The sequence below is a fragment of the Sinocyclocheilus anshuiensis genome, unplaced genomic scaffold (assembly GCF_001515605.1).
Source record: "Sinocyclocheilus anshuiensis isolate Anshui unplaced genomic scaffold, SAMN03320099.WGS_v1.1 scaffold566, whole genome shotgun sequence".
NCBI classification, from domain to species: Eukaryota; Metazoa; Chordata; class Actinopteri; order Cypriniformes; family Cyprinidae; genus Sinocyclocheilus; species Sinocyclocheilus anshuiensis.
The window spans coordinates 285,863-298,288 of NW_015542410.1; the positions used below are offsets into that span (position 1 = coordinate 285,863).

The following is a 12,426-nucleotide window of genomic DNA, read 5'->3' on the forward strand; positions in this document are numbered from 1 at the left end:
TTGTCGCGAGGAGACATCAGCTGTGTCCCAATTCAAAGACCGCATCCTTCGGAGGACGGGTCCTTCGAAGGACGCTCCGAGTCTAGCCTTAGCAGAATTTCCTGATTGCGCCAGCAGGTGTTCCCGATTAAAGGGGTCATATGATGCGATTTCAATTTTTCCTTTCTCTTTGGAGTGTTACAAGCTCTTGGTGAACAAAGAAGATCTGTAAAGTTGCAAAGACTAAACGTGGACAAAGCGGAGTCCAGCCCGCCTCAGCTCACTCTATCCCGGCACTCAGCGCACGCTAAGCCGGGGCTTCCGCTCACGCTAGCCCGTCTCAGCTCACGCTATCCCAGCCTCAGCGCACGCTAAGCCGGGGCTTCCGCTCACGCTAGGCCGCTGTGTTTTTCGTTGTGAATACTTACATTTAAGTGTATTCGTTGGCAGCCACAGAACCATCACTTGCTATTTTGCTTGAATAAAAGTCCCGTCGTCACCGGCACGCTATGAATTCTGGGATAGGGTAGGCTGTGAAGGATCCATCTGATGTATCCTTCATTTGCCAGAGAAACGGAGGACGCATTTGAAGTCGCGTTCGAATTGCGGCATGCGCACTTCGAAGGACGTAGCCTATGAATTGGGACACAGCAGCCGTCTGAGATCATCCAGCACTCCGGTTTGCTTGGCCTTAGCTGTCCTTTTCATTGCACAATCCTGCTTACATTGTGTTTGCTCCGTAACTGCATATTTTTCTTTTGAGGAGAACAAAGATTGTCATTTTACTCCATAAAAATGTTCAGATACCAAAGCTGATCTATAATCAAAGACTGAACACTGTAATAAAAGACATTTTTGAACAGCCTCCATTCAGATCTAGCCAAAAACGCAAAATAAACAAACACATTAAAGTAGTTCACGCAAAAATTAAAATGTACTGACCCTCAGGCCACCCAAACATCACAATAATCCACAAGTAATCCACACTGGACTCCAGTCCATCAATTAAAGTATTGTGAAGAGAAAAGCTGTGTTTTTAACAAAACAAATCCATCATTAAGGTGATTTAACTTCAAACCGTTGCTTCCGGCTAAATAGATAATCCATATTAATGCTTCCTCCAGTGAAGTCCATCTCTGTCTTCTTACATCAAAAACAAACCAACATATTTCTGTTTTCACTTGTAAATACTGCTTGATCGGTGCATATTTCTCTCCTGATTCAGACAAGACAACTTTTTCACTCATATTATCACAGAAAGCAATGGTTTGAAAATAATACATTTTATTGATGGAATTATTTCTTACAAATACACAACTTTTTTCACTTCATAAGACATTAATTGATGGACTGGAGTCTTGTGGATTATTGTGATGTTTTTATCAGCTGTTTGGACTCTCATTCTGACGGCACCCATCCACTGCAGAGGATCCACTGGTGAGCAAGTGATGGTAAATTTCTCTAAATCTGTTCTGATGAACAAACTCATATATATCTTGGATGGCTTGAGGGTGAGTAAATTTTCAAGTTTTTAATTTTTGGGAGAATATTCCTTTAAGATTATTGAATTCTGATGATATTTACAAAGAAGTCCAGCCAACAGATAAAATCCAGTTGAACGGCGATTATTTCAGATTGCTAGCTTTGTTACTTGTTTATTTTCAAACAAACTAAATGTCTAGCCTGATATAACCTGAACATATATTTTTATCTTAATAAAGTGTATCAAAAATATGCCTGTATTCTGCAGATTCCCGAACAATTAAAATGCTCATTTAATTTAATATCTAATATCTATATTTAATATTTAATATTTAATATCTAATTTAATATCAGCCATTTATTGGTTATTGAGCATGACATGAAAATAATTTATTAGTGTGAATTCTTAATTTTACCGTGTAAAATGTTAAATGCATTTTAATGTCTATTCCAGAGAGTTCTGCTGATTTTTCTTCAAATCTATTGCAGAAAATGTGAAAACTCTGCGTCTGATTGTGGTCTGTGTGTGATTATCTTAATTCCTAATACATTCTGAACAGTGTGGAACATCTATTAAAATACCTGAGAATTTATTTTAGGAATGAATGAAGTAAACATACAGAATTGAATAACAAACATATGAAACCTGTAGCCTGGATACAATCACTGTTTAAAAAAAAAATCCAATAGAGAGTCATGGCACACTTCCACCAGAGGTTCGGCTCTCAAACGGCTCCGACAAGAGCGTTAATTCTGTACATTCAGGCTACAAGCCCATTAAAAACCTTTAAAACCAAATTTTTAATAAAATATACATACAAGATACACACATGACCACTAGGGCGGCGAGAGAGAGCGTGGCCTTTTTCCATCAGTTCAAAGCTCTACATAAAAACATTGTCTTTGTATGCGCACATGCACAGGCTTGCAGCCAATGGCTTTTCTGCTCTCCCAATAAAATCTGAAAGTTTTTGGTGAGCAGGCGAATAATCATATCCTCATTCTCAGATGGCCACCTCGTATTCTGGCTCAGGATAAGAATCCGAGTCTGAATCCATTTGCGGTTGTAGTCTGGACTCATCAGCAGACAGACGAATGGGATTTATACCCCCGACACTCTTGAAAGTGTTCAGCGCGTTATCCATCATCCTGCGATCTTCGAATCCTAAGCTTCCCAGCGATATGAGCGGTGAGCGAGGCCTCGGCAGGTTAAAGGTGTTGGGTGGGTTTAGGAAAGACTGAAAAGCATCTCCTTCTCTTCTGTCCAGCGAATATTCAGCAGATGAATCCAGAGCTGCTGGGACGGAGTCCATGGGGCCCGTGAACGGAGGGTACGCGTCCACCTGATGTCCGTTGCTCCAGGCTCCGTTGTCAACCTCTGCAGGTTGGTTCTTGTCCACAAGGTGTCCATACATGGTGGGGTCATCGATAGAGGCGTAGACATGGGACTCATTGTCTGCTCTGGATTTTGGGAAGCCGGCGTTACCCAGGAGGACAGGTTTCCCTCTGGGCATATAGATGGAGGACCTGTTGGTCTTAGGTTTGTTTTTCCTTCTAAAAGAGAAGAAAATAGTTTGAAAATGTTAATTATTTCTAAAAGTACACAATCAGGACTAAACTTTAAGTTCTAGACTACATATTTTAATTCTAGATTTATGTTTGTCAGCTGAAAACATCTGAATATCTGAAAAATTGTTCATAATATATCAAGAAGCAATGGCAAAATTGAATTTGAATTCAAACTTAATTCAGCTTTGTTCAGAATAGCATACTACTATACTATTATTACAGTATGTAGTATACATACTAACATTTTTATATGCATTTAATACTCAGATATGTAGTATATGTGCCAAAACGTATTTTTTTAACTCACTATTTCATCTGATTGCCAACAGATATGTCTATTTGCACAAAATTGGGATGAAAAAAAGCAAAAGAACAGTATACTTATTGCAAGGAATGCACTGAATTAAACATGGCATGCATTTAGTTTTTTCCAGTTGTAGTTATTTTAGTATTCAAGCTAAACTAATATATACTTAAATATAAGTAAACTAGATGAAATAAAAGTTTTATATAAATTTATTTCAAATAATGACATTTTCATAATGGTTTTAGTTACCAATAATAACACAGGTTTGAAATGTTGCATATGCAACATAAAATACGCAAATTAATTTCATAGGGAAAAACATAGATTTGTACTATTAAAACTAGTATAAATCTGTATATTCCATTCCAAACATTGCCATAACTACATAGTTTATGATTTTTTCTTATTTTGTAATTTAACTGTGCTATCTGTATGCATGATGCAGTTTACATTTTTATTTAAATATATATTTTATTTTATTGTTATTTTATTGCCTGATTTAAGGTGGCTGCTACTTGGAACAATAGCCACAATTATCCATTTTTGTTGCAAAAAAACAAAAAAAACATTTAAAATGTTTGCAACAAATACCAAAGAAAATTCAGACTCACTTTCGAATGATGCACACAACTATAAGTGCGATGATTACCAACAACAGCACTCCGACTATAGCCAAGATAATGCCCAGGAACTTCTCTGTACAGAGAGGAAAACAGTAGGAATGATTATCTTTTATTGTAATACTAGTAATAATACAACAGTGTGAATGTGTTGAATGAACAAACCAAAAAATTAAGACAATCTTTGAAATGAAAGCCTTTTGCTTACTGGTTTCCTTCTGCAGACTGATCTTTGAGAGCACAGCGAAGCGGTCGCTCTTGGGCTCACAGTTGGACATGTTCAGGTAGAAGCTCTGCTGTTGGACAACGGGGCCGGTGAAGCTCTGATCTTCTCTCCAGGACTGCGTTTGGTCTTGAGAGTCCAGCGGTCCGATCAAGACCTCGGTGTGGCCTGAGTCACATTTGGGCTTGCTGACGTTGGAGAACAACAGCTCGGCCTTGTACTCTTGGGGAATGTAGATGATCCATGAGGCGGACGAGGAAGGATTCATGCCGTCGGGCCAGTTTGGTGTTGCAAGGTACATGGGTCCAGAAATGAGTGGAGATACAGAGTAGATGACATTTTCTGTGAAGAAAACAGAAATAGACTGCTATGAAACGGTCAGCTCTCTGCTGGGTAAAGCCTTCGTGCTTTGTTAACTTTCTACTCATCAAAAGCATCTTGAAAACTGTCTCATTGTTTCCACAAAAATGTTTAGCACCACAACTGTTTTTAACATTGATAATAATCAGAAATGTTTCTTGAGCAGCAAATCAGAATATTAGAATGATTTCTGAAGGATCATGTGACACTGAAAACTAGAATAATGATGCTGAAAATTCAGCTTTTCATCATTGGAATAAATTACACTTTAAAATATATTCAAATAGAAAACCGTTATTTTAAACTGTAATAATATTTTACTATTTTTACTGTATTTGTAATCTAATAAATGCAGGCTTGGTAAGCATACAGCAAGAGACATTCAAAAACACCCGAGAAAATAAAATCATAATTATTCCAAACTTTTGACCAGTAGTGTACTTACCCGTGATCTCTGGACTAATGCCGAATTTTAAGAAAGGTCCTTTTTCCTGGCTCAGGTCTTTTATGATTTTAGGAGTTACAGTGATGGAAACGTTTCCTTTGATTTGGATTTTTTGGATAGTGCCTTCAGCTGCAGAGCAAAACTGGCCGATGTTGGAGCCCTCGGTCTCAGAGATCAGCAGCGAGACTCTCTCGTTACACTGCTTGTCTGGCAGAGACTGGTGCAGGTAGCTTCCCTTTGGAGACATGAGATCCACGGTGCTTTGATCCCGCAAACGGAGCAGCCAGGTGAACTGATGGAGGGGAACAGGAAGGCTAGGGTCCAGAGTGGGAATGGTGAGGGACGGCCCGGTCACATCACGGGCAGACACACTGGGACAGTCTATAATTATATTGAGGAAAGGGAAGAAGACTAACAAATCAAAATAAAGTGGTGAATGAATCTCAAAATGATTCTGTCAAGATTGTGATTTAATGAATATATAAATCACTTCTGCAAAAGGATCAAAGGCTGCCATGCACAAATACTGATAGATTTGTTGTATGTTGACATTGGACAGATGGATTTTCTGGAAAGACATTCAGGGTTTTCAAAAATGTCATTTTGGGGAGTTTTGAACTTTTGTCAAAAAAAGTCTAAAATCCTTGCTATACTATCCCACAAAAAAATATTGTAATGAAAGGTGCAAAAAAAAAAAAAAAACTAGCTCCTTTTCCATTCATGAGTTCAATTTTAATTTAATTGGCCACACCCCAAAGGAAGTTGAATTGGAATTCACTGAACTGCAATTCAAAGAAAATTCAACTCAGGTAGTGCATTCTGGAAAATGAAGCCCTCTTCTGGGTTATTATCATTAATTTAATTAAAACAATAAAACATTTTAATTACTTCATTACAAAAGCTTAACCGGAATAAAATCTTTAAAAAAAAAATTACAATTAAAAGAGTCCAAAAAAAATCGAATTTTCATTTAGTTCTATCTATCTATCTATCTATGTATCTATCTAACTAACTATCTATCCATCTATAAAATTGTTGATTTTGAAAAATTAGAGCATTTTAATTTTATTACCTTACATTCAAATTCTATATTCTGCTTCATGCTGAATTAAATTTGAGACCACAGGTGACATTACATACATACCACAAAACAAAAACAGCCAGAAGAGCTGTCAGCACATCAGTTGCAATGACTAGACAAGAGAAGTCTGTGTGATTTTACTTCTCTGATGAGTTTAAGCCAGATCAAATAAAGTATTTTTTCTAAATCTAAAAATTTTCCTTTCCATTGTGTTAGAAGGTTCTTTAACATTGTGACATATAACTGAGCTGTAGTTACCTATGACTTTGGTGGCTGTCAGCTGCAGATCCTGCACGGGGCAGTCGAGGAAGGACAGGTCAGCTTTGGTGCCCGCAGGAACCACTATTTTCTCCTGCATCACAGAGTTCAAGCTCATTTCACAGTACGACTCTGGGTTTTTATTTTCTATTTGCAGACTCAATCCCTCCTCGTTCCGGAGATCCACAGTGCAAAGATCTGAACAGAAAAGGAAGATGAACAGCATGTTATTTATCAGCAACTTAGAAGCATGAAATATTCATGGGGTCAAGCGATTAGTCAACAGAAGAGACAGACGGCTGCACCATCAGCGGAAGCGTTCAGGCCTCCTTGTGGGAAGACCAACGAGTGTAAAGACCTGCGACTTTACCTGCGCGACTTCACCGAGCAACGAAATCGCCAAGGCACTTAAGTATATTTTTGCTCTTCCCTGACAATGATTTCAGACACAAAACCAAAGTTATAGGCTCATTTTTTCCTTACATGGAGTCCCACTCCTGAACACCTCCACGTTGAAGTTCAAGGAAAGCCCAGGAACATTCGCCACTTTCTTTGCATCACAGTTGGCCAGAGTCAGGCTGAAATCTCCCTGTTTATTAGCCGGTTGAATTTCTGTTGGGGCCACTGTGAATGAAGTCTCGTCTCCCAGTGCATAATCACACATAACAGTTTTCTTTTTGCATTCTGGTGGAGCGTAATGTTGAAAGCGAACAGTAAAATTGTGCATAGGCTTAAGAGCAAAGTTCCACTTCATTTTTTGTTCATCGTAGTAGCCTGTGGCGTAGTTTGGAGTAAAGAAATCAACAGAAAACGGTCCTCTGGGCAGCTTGACATCCATCTCAACTACTCCTAGAGATGCAAAAAACAAGGAATAAAATGATTGCAATCAGAAGCTAAACACTAATGAAGTTAAGTAAAATCACTAATTCTAACCTGTTGCTGCTGGTCCCATGGACACTTTGAAGTCAGATGGGTTCAAGTCTGTACCTTTGGGAACCTCCAGAGTCACTCGACCTCTATACAAGACCTGGATACGGCTGATGGTACCGTTCCGACAGAACGAGCCGATGTTGGCCAGTCCTGCACGCTGGTATGTGGTGATGGTGTAGGTGTGTTTGTCTGGACAGGATTCTGAAGGCTTGATCTGTCTCATTCCTGGAGATGGGAAGTCTAGCTGGAACACCTTGCCGGACTGAACCTTCAGATCCCAGGTAAAGGTTCTGGTGAACTCCAGGAATCGGGTCGAATCCGGATGCACTGCAATGATGCTGCAGTCTGTTGTTGGGCAATCTGTGTAGAGATTTAAGTGATTTGTATCAAGTGGATCATTCAGAATCTGCATGTTGTTACTCACCGATTTCTTGGATGATCTCCACACTAAAGACGTCCCCCGGCTGAGAGCAGTTGAAAGTTACGGTGGTGGGCTGAGCTTCAGTAAGTCTGAGGTTGGAGTTACAGGTTTGAGACGGACCTTCATTCTTACACACGCTACAGTCCAGACCATGTCCTGCCTTTTTGCTGAAGATTACGATGGTGCCAGAGTCAGGGGTCACTTCTATTTTATGACATTCTGCAATAAATAAATAAATAAATAAATATTTTTATATGTATTTTACAAAATTTGTGGAATGCAAAGTAATGTATTGAAAATGTATAATTTAATATTTATGTATTAAGAAACAAAATTACTTTCTGTTTTTTTGTGTTTCTCTCTCTTTCTCTCCCTCTCAGTTTAGACTGACTTTTTGTTTATTGATTTTATACTATTTTTTCTTTTTGTGAACAGGCCTTTATTTGGACTTATTCTATTAGAAAAATTATGCAATAAAATTCAAATCAAGCATTTAATTCATCTAGACCAGGGCTGTCCAAACTCGGTCCTGGAGGGCCGGTGTCCTGCAGAGTTTAGCTCCAACTTGCCTCAACACACCTGACTGGAAGTTTCTATGCCTAGTAAGAGCTTGATTAGCTGGTTCAGGTGTGTTTAATTAGGGTTGGAGCTAAACTCTGCAGGACACCAGCCCTCCAGGACCGAGTTTGGACAGCCCTGATCTAGACTGTTCTTGGACACAGAGTTGCTCTACAAAACGATCAATACAGAGCCACGTAAACGAACAGCTTGAATAAAGCAGAGAGTTGTAGCCCACATGAAAGCAAACAGAAAAACGAAACACAAAGAACTGATTCACACAAGGTAAAAGTTTGAACAGGAAGAGTCCATGAACGAACATAGCTGCGCATTACACTACACATATCAGGCATTCTGGGATCCTCCCTAATTAAGAAAAAAAATACCTTGCCCATAATAACTCTGAGAAATGCTGACGTTGCAGAAAGTTTGGTGCATGATAGAATGTCCATATGCTTCATATAGTGCCTATTAGAAATTAGGCTTAGATGTTGGTTGGTAAAGTCAACTTTGTTCAAACGCTGGTCAAATGCATCGAGATCTCGTACCTCACTTGATCGAAAGATGTTTACAAGTTTAGACATGATTTCGATTGCACAAATCTAACTTTCAACAAAACAAAAGCAACCACGCAGAAGAGAAACATCCACACGGTCTCACATTACCCCATGAGAATGACTACAACATCCGCAAATATTTATATAACACACACCTCTCCAGCCTCTAGATATTCTAAACTAAATCCATCAATCAGCATCTTGTAAAGCAGACAAAGTTCTAATCCATATAATAACGTTTCCTGCAGTGAAAAAGTCCATCTCCTGTTGTCTCTCACACCAAAATCCACCAATAACATAGAACTGTTTTGGACTGTTTTTGCTTGTGGATGGTGCTTGATCTGTTTCCCTCTTAATTCTGACAAGATTATGTTTTCATAAAGCAATATTATGGATAGAGAACTTGTATTTTGGCTTTAAACCTAAAAATGTCTTCATGATGGATTTGTTTCTTACAAACACACAGCTTTTCACTTTACAAGACGTTCATTGATGGACTTATCAGCTGTTTGGTCTCTCATTCTGACGGCACCCATTCACTGCAGAGGATCTAATTGGTGAGCAAGTGATGTAATGCAACATTTCTCCAAATCTGTTCCGATGAAGAAATACTCATTTACATCTTGGATGGCCTGAGACGGAGTACATTTTCACATTTTCAGGTAAAGTATTCCTTTAACCAAGTTATTTGTTTAACATAACTGTTAAAGTTGTATGTGGAAGATATACAATGGAAATCCCAAATGTTAGTTTGTTTTGATGTACATTTTAAGGCATCCGTGGCATTGAAAAAAGAACAAATCTGTTACCCAAACTTTCAAATAACCCATTAAACTAGACACAAATCCTTTTAGCTCTTTTTAGTCATTCAAAATCACAGCTCTGACCGTCAATACATCTGCAACACTTTGAAGGTCACTTCCCACGCTGTGAAAATGAAAGTCCATTGTCCCTAAAGCTGAAATGTCAATAGAAAAGCAAACACTGACTTTCTCAGACATGCATTTCACTATAGAGAAAACAGTGAAAGTCTTATGCTTTTCCCTCCCTACCCAAGAGCACGTTACAGTAAACCGCCCTCCATTTGTACAGTAACAGATTGTTAGTCAATAATTAACAAGTTCTTTTTCACAGCATCTGTCGTATATGCAAATGACAGTGCTAAGCCATAAGGGAGGCCAGATTCAGATCTGCTGGGAAGAACAGTGGATATTAGTCATTTTATATGCATTAATGTAAGAATTTGTTATCAATACCCATCATGGTTCAATTAAATTAAGTGTCTCAATATAAAAACGCAACAAACCCTCCCAGCAGCTCAAACTGTCAAATCATTAGCCTATACCTGATCACTTTTTAAGCTTTTAATGTCAAATATATCTATATATTTCATGGGCTATATTTCAATTGCTCGGAATATTAAACCTTGACAAACGATTAATAAGCGAAAAATGACAGTGACAAGGATGGTAAAAACGAGTTTGGGGTGTTGCTTCTTTGTAGACTCACCTGAGATTTTGTGAATCTGCAGTAAAATCAATCCCATGAATACTGGAAACACGCATGAACCCATCGTTCTCCTTCAGAGGGTTCTGAACTTTCCAAAGTAATATATGTGTGTGTGTTGTTTGATTTAAACCCTTGGATCGTGCATGGTGGATTGAGTTTGTCTGACGACACAGGCTCTTCCTGATTCTGATACCTGTTGTGCTCAGAGAAGGGCGTGTGCGCGCGCAAGTTACCTGTCCAAACTTGCGTTCGGGATCCAACAGCTGGAAAAACGCGATTGCGTTATTCAAGAAACAGTTTAACTTACATTAACCGAAGAAAATCTGATAGATCCAGGAGATTTAATCATAAATTCACGCACAAATCAGGAAATAATAGATTAACACTTCGTTGACTTTTTCAGAGACAACATCCACCCGATTTAACGTCTGTGATAGTTCACGTTTACAAAATAAACTAACATGATTTTAGGTTTTCCTCAGTCAAGATTGATTCAGTCCTGCATGAGGACTTCGCGTAATATTCATGAGTCAAGCGGCTCTCTATTGGAAGGTTTTCTAGAGAACGTCATCACAACTTATTAATATTCATGAGCCAATCCTTTACTGTGGCAGGATGCGTGATTTCGCCCAGGGGTAGTTTAGGTGTTTATGAACAGAAGTTGTTGACTGTTATTAAACTATGTAGCATTATTTTAATTATTATCTTTTTTAACTGTTTAAACTCCCCTTTGATTTATGTTGTCTTGAAAATTTGTTTTTTATGAAAAGAAAATAATTAAAAGATCATTTTTTAAACTATTTTAATATTCATTGATAATAATTTTAATGCAATTGTTATTCATAATTAAATATATTATACTGTGTAAATATCTCAAGGAAAATGTGTCAAATTAATGTTATTTTAATTATGCAATTTTTTTTCTCACTTACTATTGTGCTTTCAAGTAATGAGTCCGCGCATGCCCGCAGACAACAGCATTCCAGTCATTTCAATGCCAACAGCCCGGAGCAAAAGTCACCAAACACGAACAGATAACTAGATTAGATAACCCATCCAACAGGTATCACAAGAGACAACACTTTCATTATGTTTCTTGTTTTGTTTCCCCCTTTCTGATCTCATACATCCATTTACATACCATTAAAACTATGTGACTGCAGGAAATGGATTACTGAAATGCATTTATTTAGTGTGGAGTATGTCATCTATGATTGATCATCAAAGCATTCAAATAGAAAATTGTCCCATTAATGGGCTATTGTCTCATAACTGAGCCCTGTGGTTACAGATTTTGGTGCCTTTAAATGACCGTTTTTCACACACTAAAATCTTTCCTACAAGCAAAACACTCAGCGCCATTATGTCATTTTCCAAAAGAAAGATACATTTCTGAAAGGTATAAATAATTAATTCACAATCTGTTAAACCCCTTTTTGCTCCATAGACAAAACCAGCATTCACTAGCCAGCACTCAATCAGCAGAAACCTGTGGGAATGAGAAATTAATCTTCAGACAATGGATGTTGTGATGCAGAAGACAACATAATGAGTAAGTGTTATTACACACACACACACACACACACACATATATATATATATATATATATATGTGTGTGTGTGTGTGTGTGTGTGTAATAACACTTACTCATTATGTTGTCTTCTGCATCACAACATCCATTGTCTGAAGATTAATTTCTCATTCCCACAGGTTTCTGCTGATTGAGTGCTGGCTAGTGAATGCTGGTTTTGTCTATGGAGCAAAAAGGGGTTTAACAGATTGTGAATTAATATTGCCTAGAAAAGCAACCCAAGTTATATAACACGTGAATATTCTTTGATTGTTATGTCTGATTGTATTTTATTTGGCCTAATTTTTGTTTTATAGGATTCTGGCACAGACATGTGCTATATGTGAACAGCTCATCCTTCCTACTAAGGTATATTTCTACAGTTTTTATTATTAATATTTTTATTTTGCAGGTATTTTTTGATATCACGTGTAATATTTGATATCATATACAGAACTTCTATTGGATAAATAATCATGCTTGAAATAGTTTTTTTTTTTTTTTTTTTGTACCCAGGGTTAAAATGAGATTGTGCGAGGGATGTCCATGGGAAAAA

At 37.8% G+C, this 12,426-nt stretch overlaps 1 protein-coding gene, 1 long non-coding RNA gene and 1 pseudogene across 2 annotated transcripts in view; 2 read left to right on the forward strand and 1 right to left on the reverse strand.

Moving 5' to 3' along the window:
- The window catches only part of LOC107693250 (tetranectin-like), a 7,331-nt pseudogene extending 5,293 nt beyond the window's left edge, over positions 1-2,038 (forward strand).
- On the reverse strand, positions 2,035-10,743 carry LOC107693298 (CUB domain-containing protein 1-like). Its single transcript, XM_016492619.1, has 9 exons — positions 10,300-10,743; positions 7,679-7,894; positions 7,258-7,614; positions 6,808-7,173; positions 6,325-6,522; positions 4,986-5,366; positions 4,166-4,522; positions 3,949-4,033; positions 2,035-3,015 (listed from the first exon to the last, which is right to left on the reverse strand). The coding sequence occupies exons 1-9, from the start codon at positions 10,361-10,363 to the stop codon at positions 2,466-2,468; spliced, it is 2,574 nt and encodes an 857-aa protein (XP_016348105.1). The 5' UTR covers positions 10,364-10,743; the 3' UTR covers positions 2,035-2,465.
- Positions 10,744-11,195: 452 nt separating this feature from the next.
- The window catches only part of LOC107693299 (uncharacterized), a 2,112-nt gene continuing 881 nt past the window's right edge, over positions 11,196-12,426 (forward strand). The window contains exons 1-2 of the long non-coding RNA XR_001634716.1: positions 11,196-11,362; positions 11,747-11,851. This is a non-coding gene — a long non-coding RNA (uncharacterized LOC107693299). The remainder of the gene's footprint in view (positions 11,363-11,746; positions 11,852-12,426) is intronic.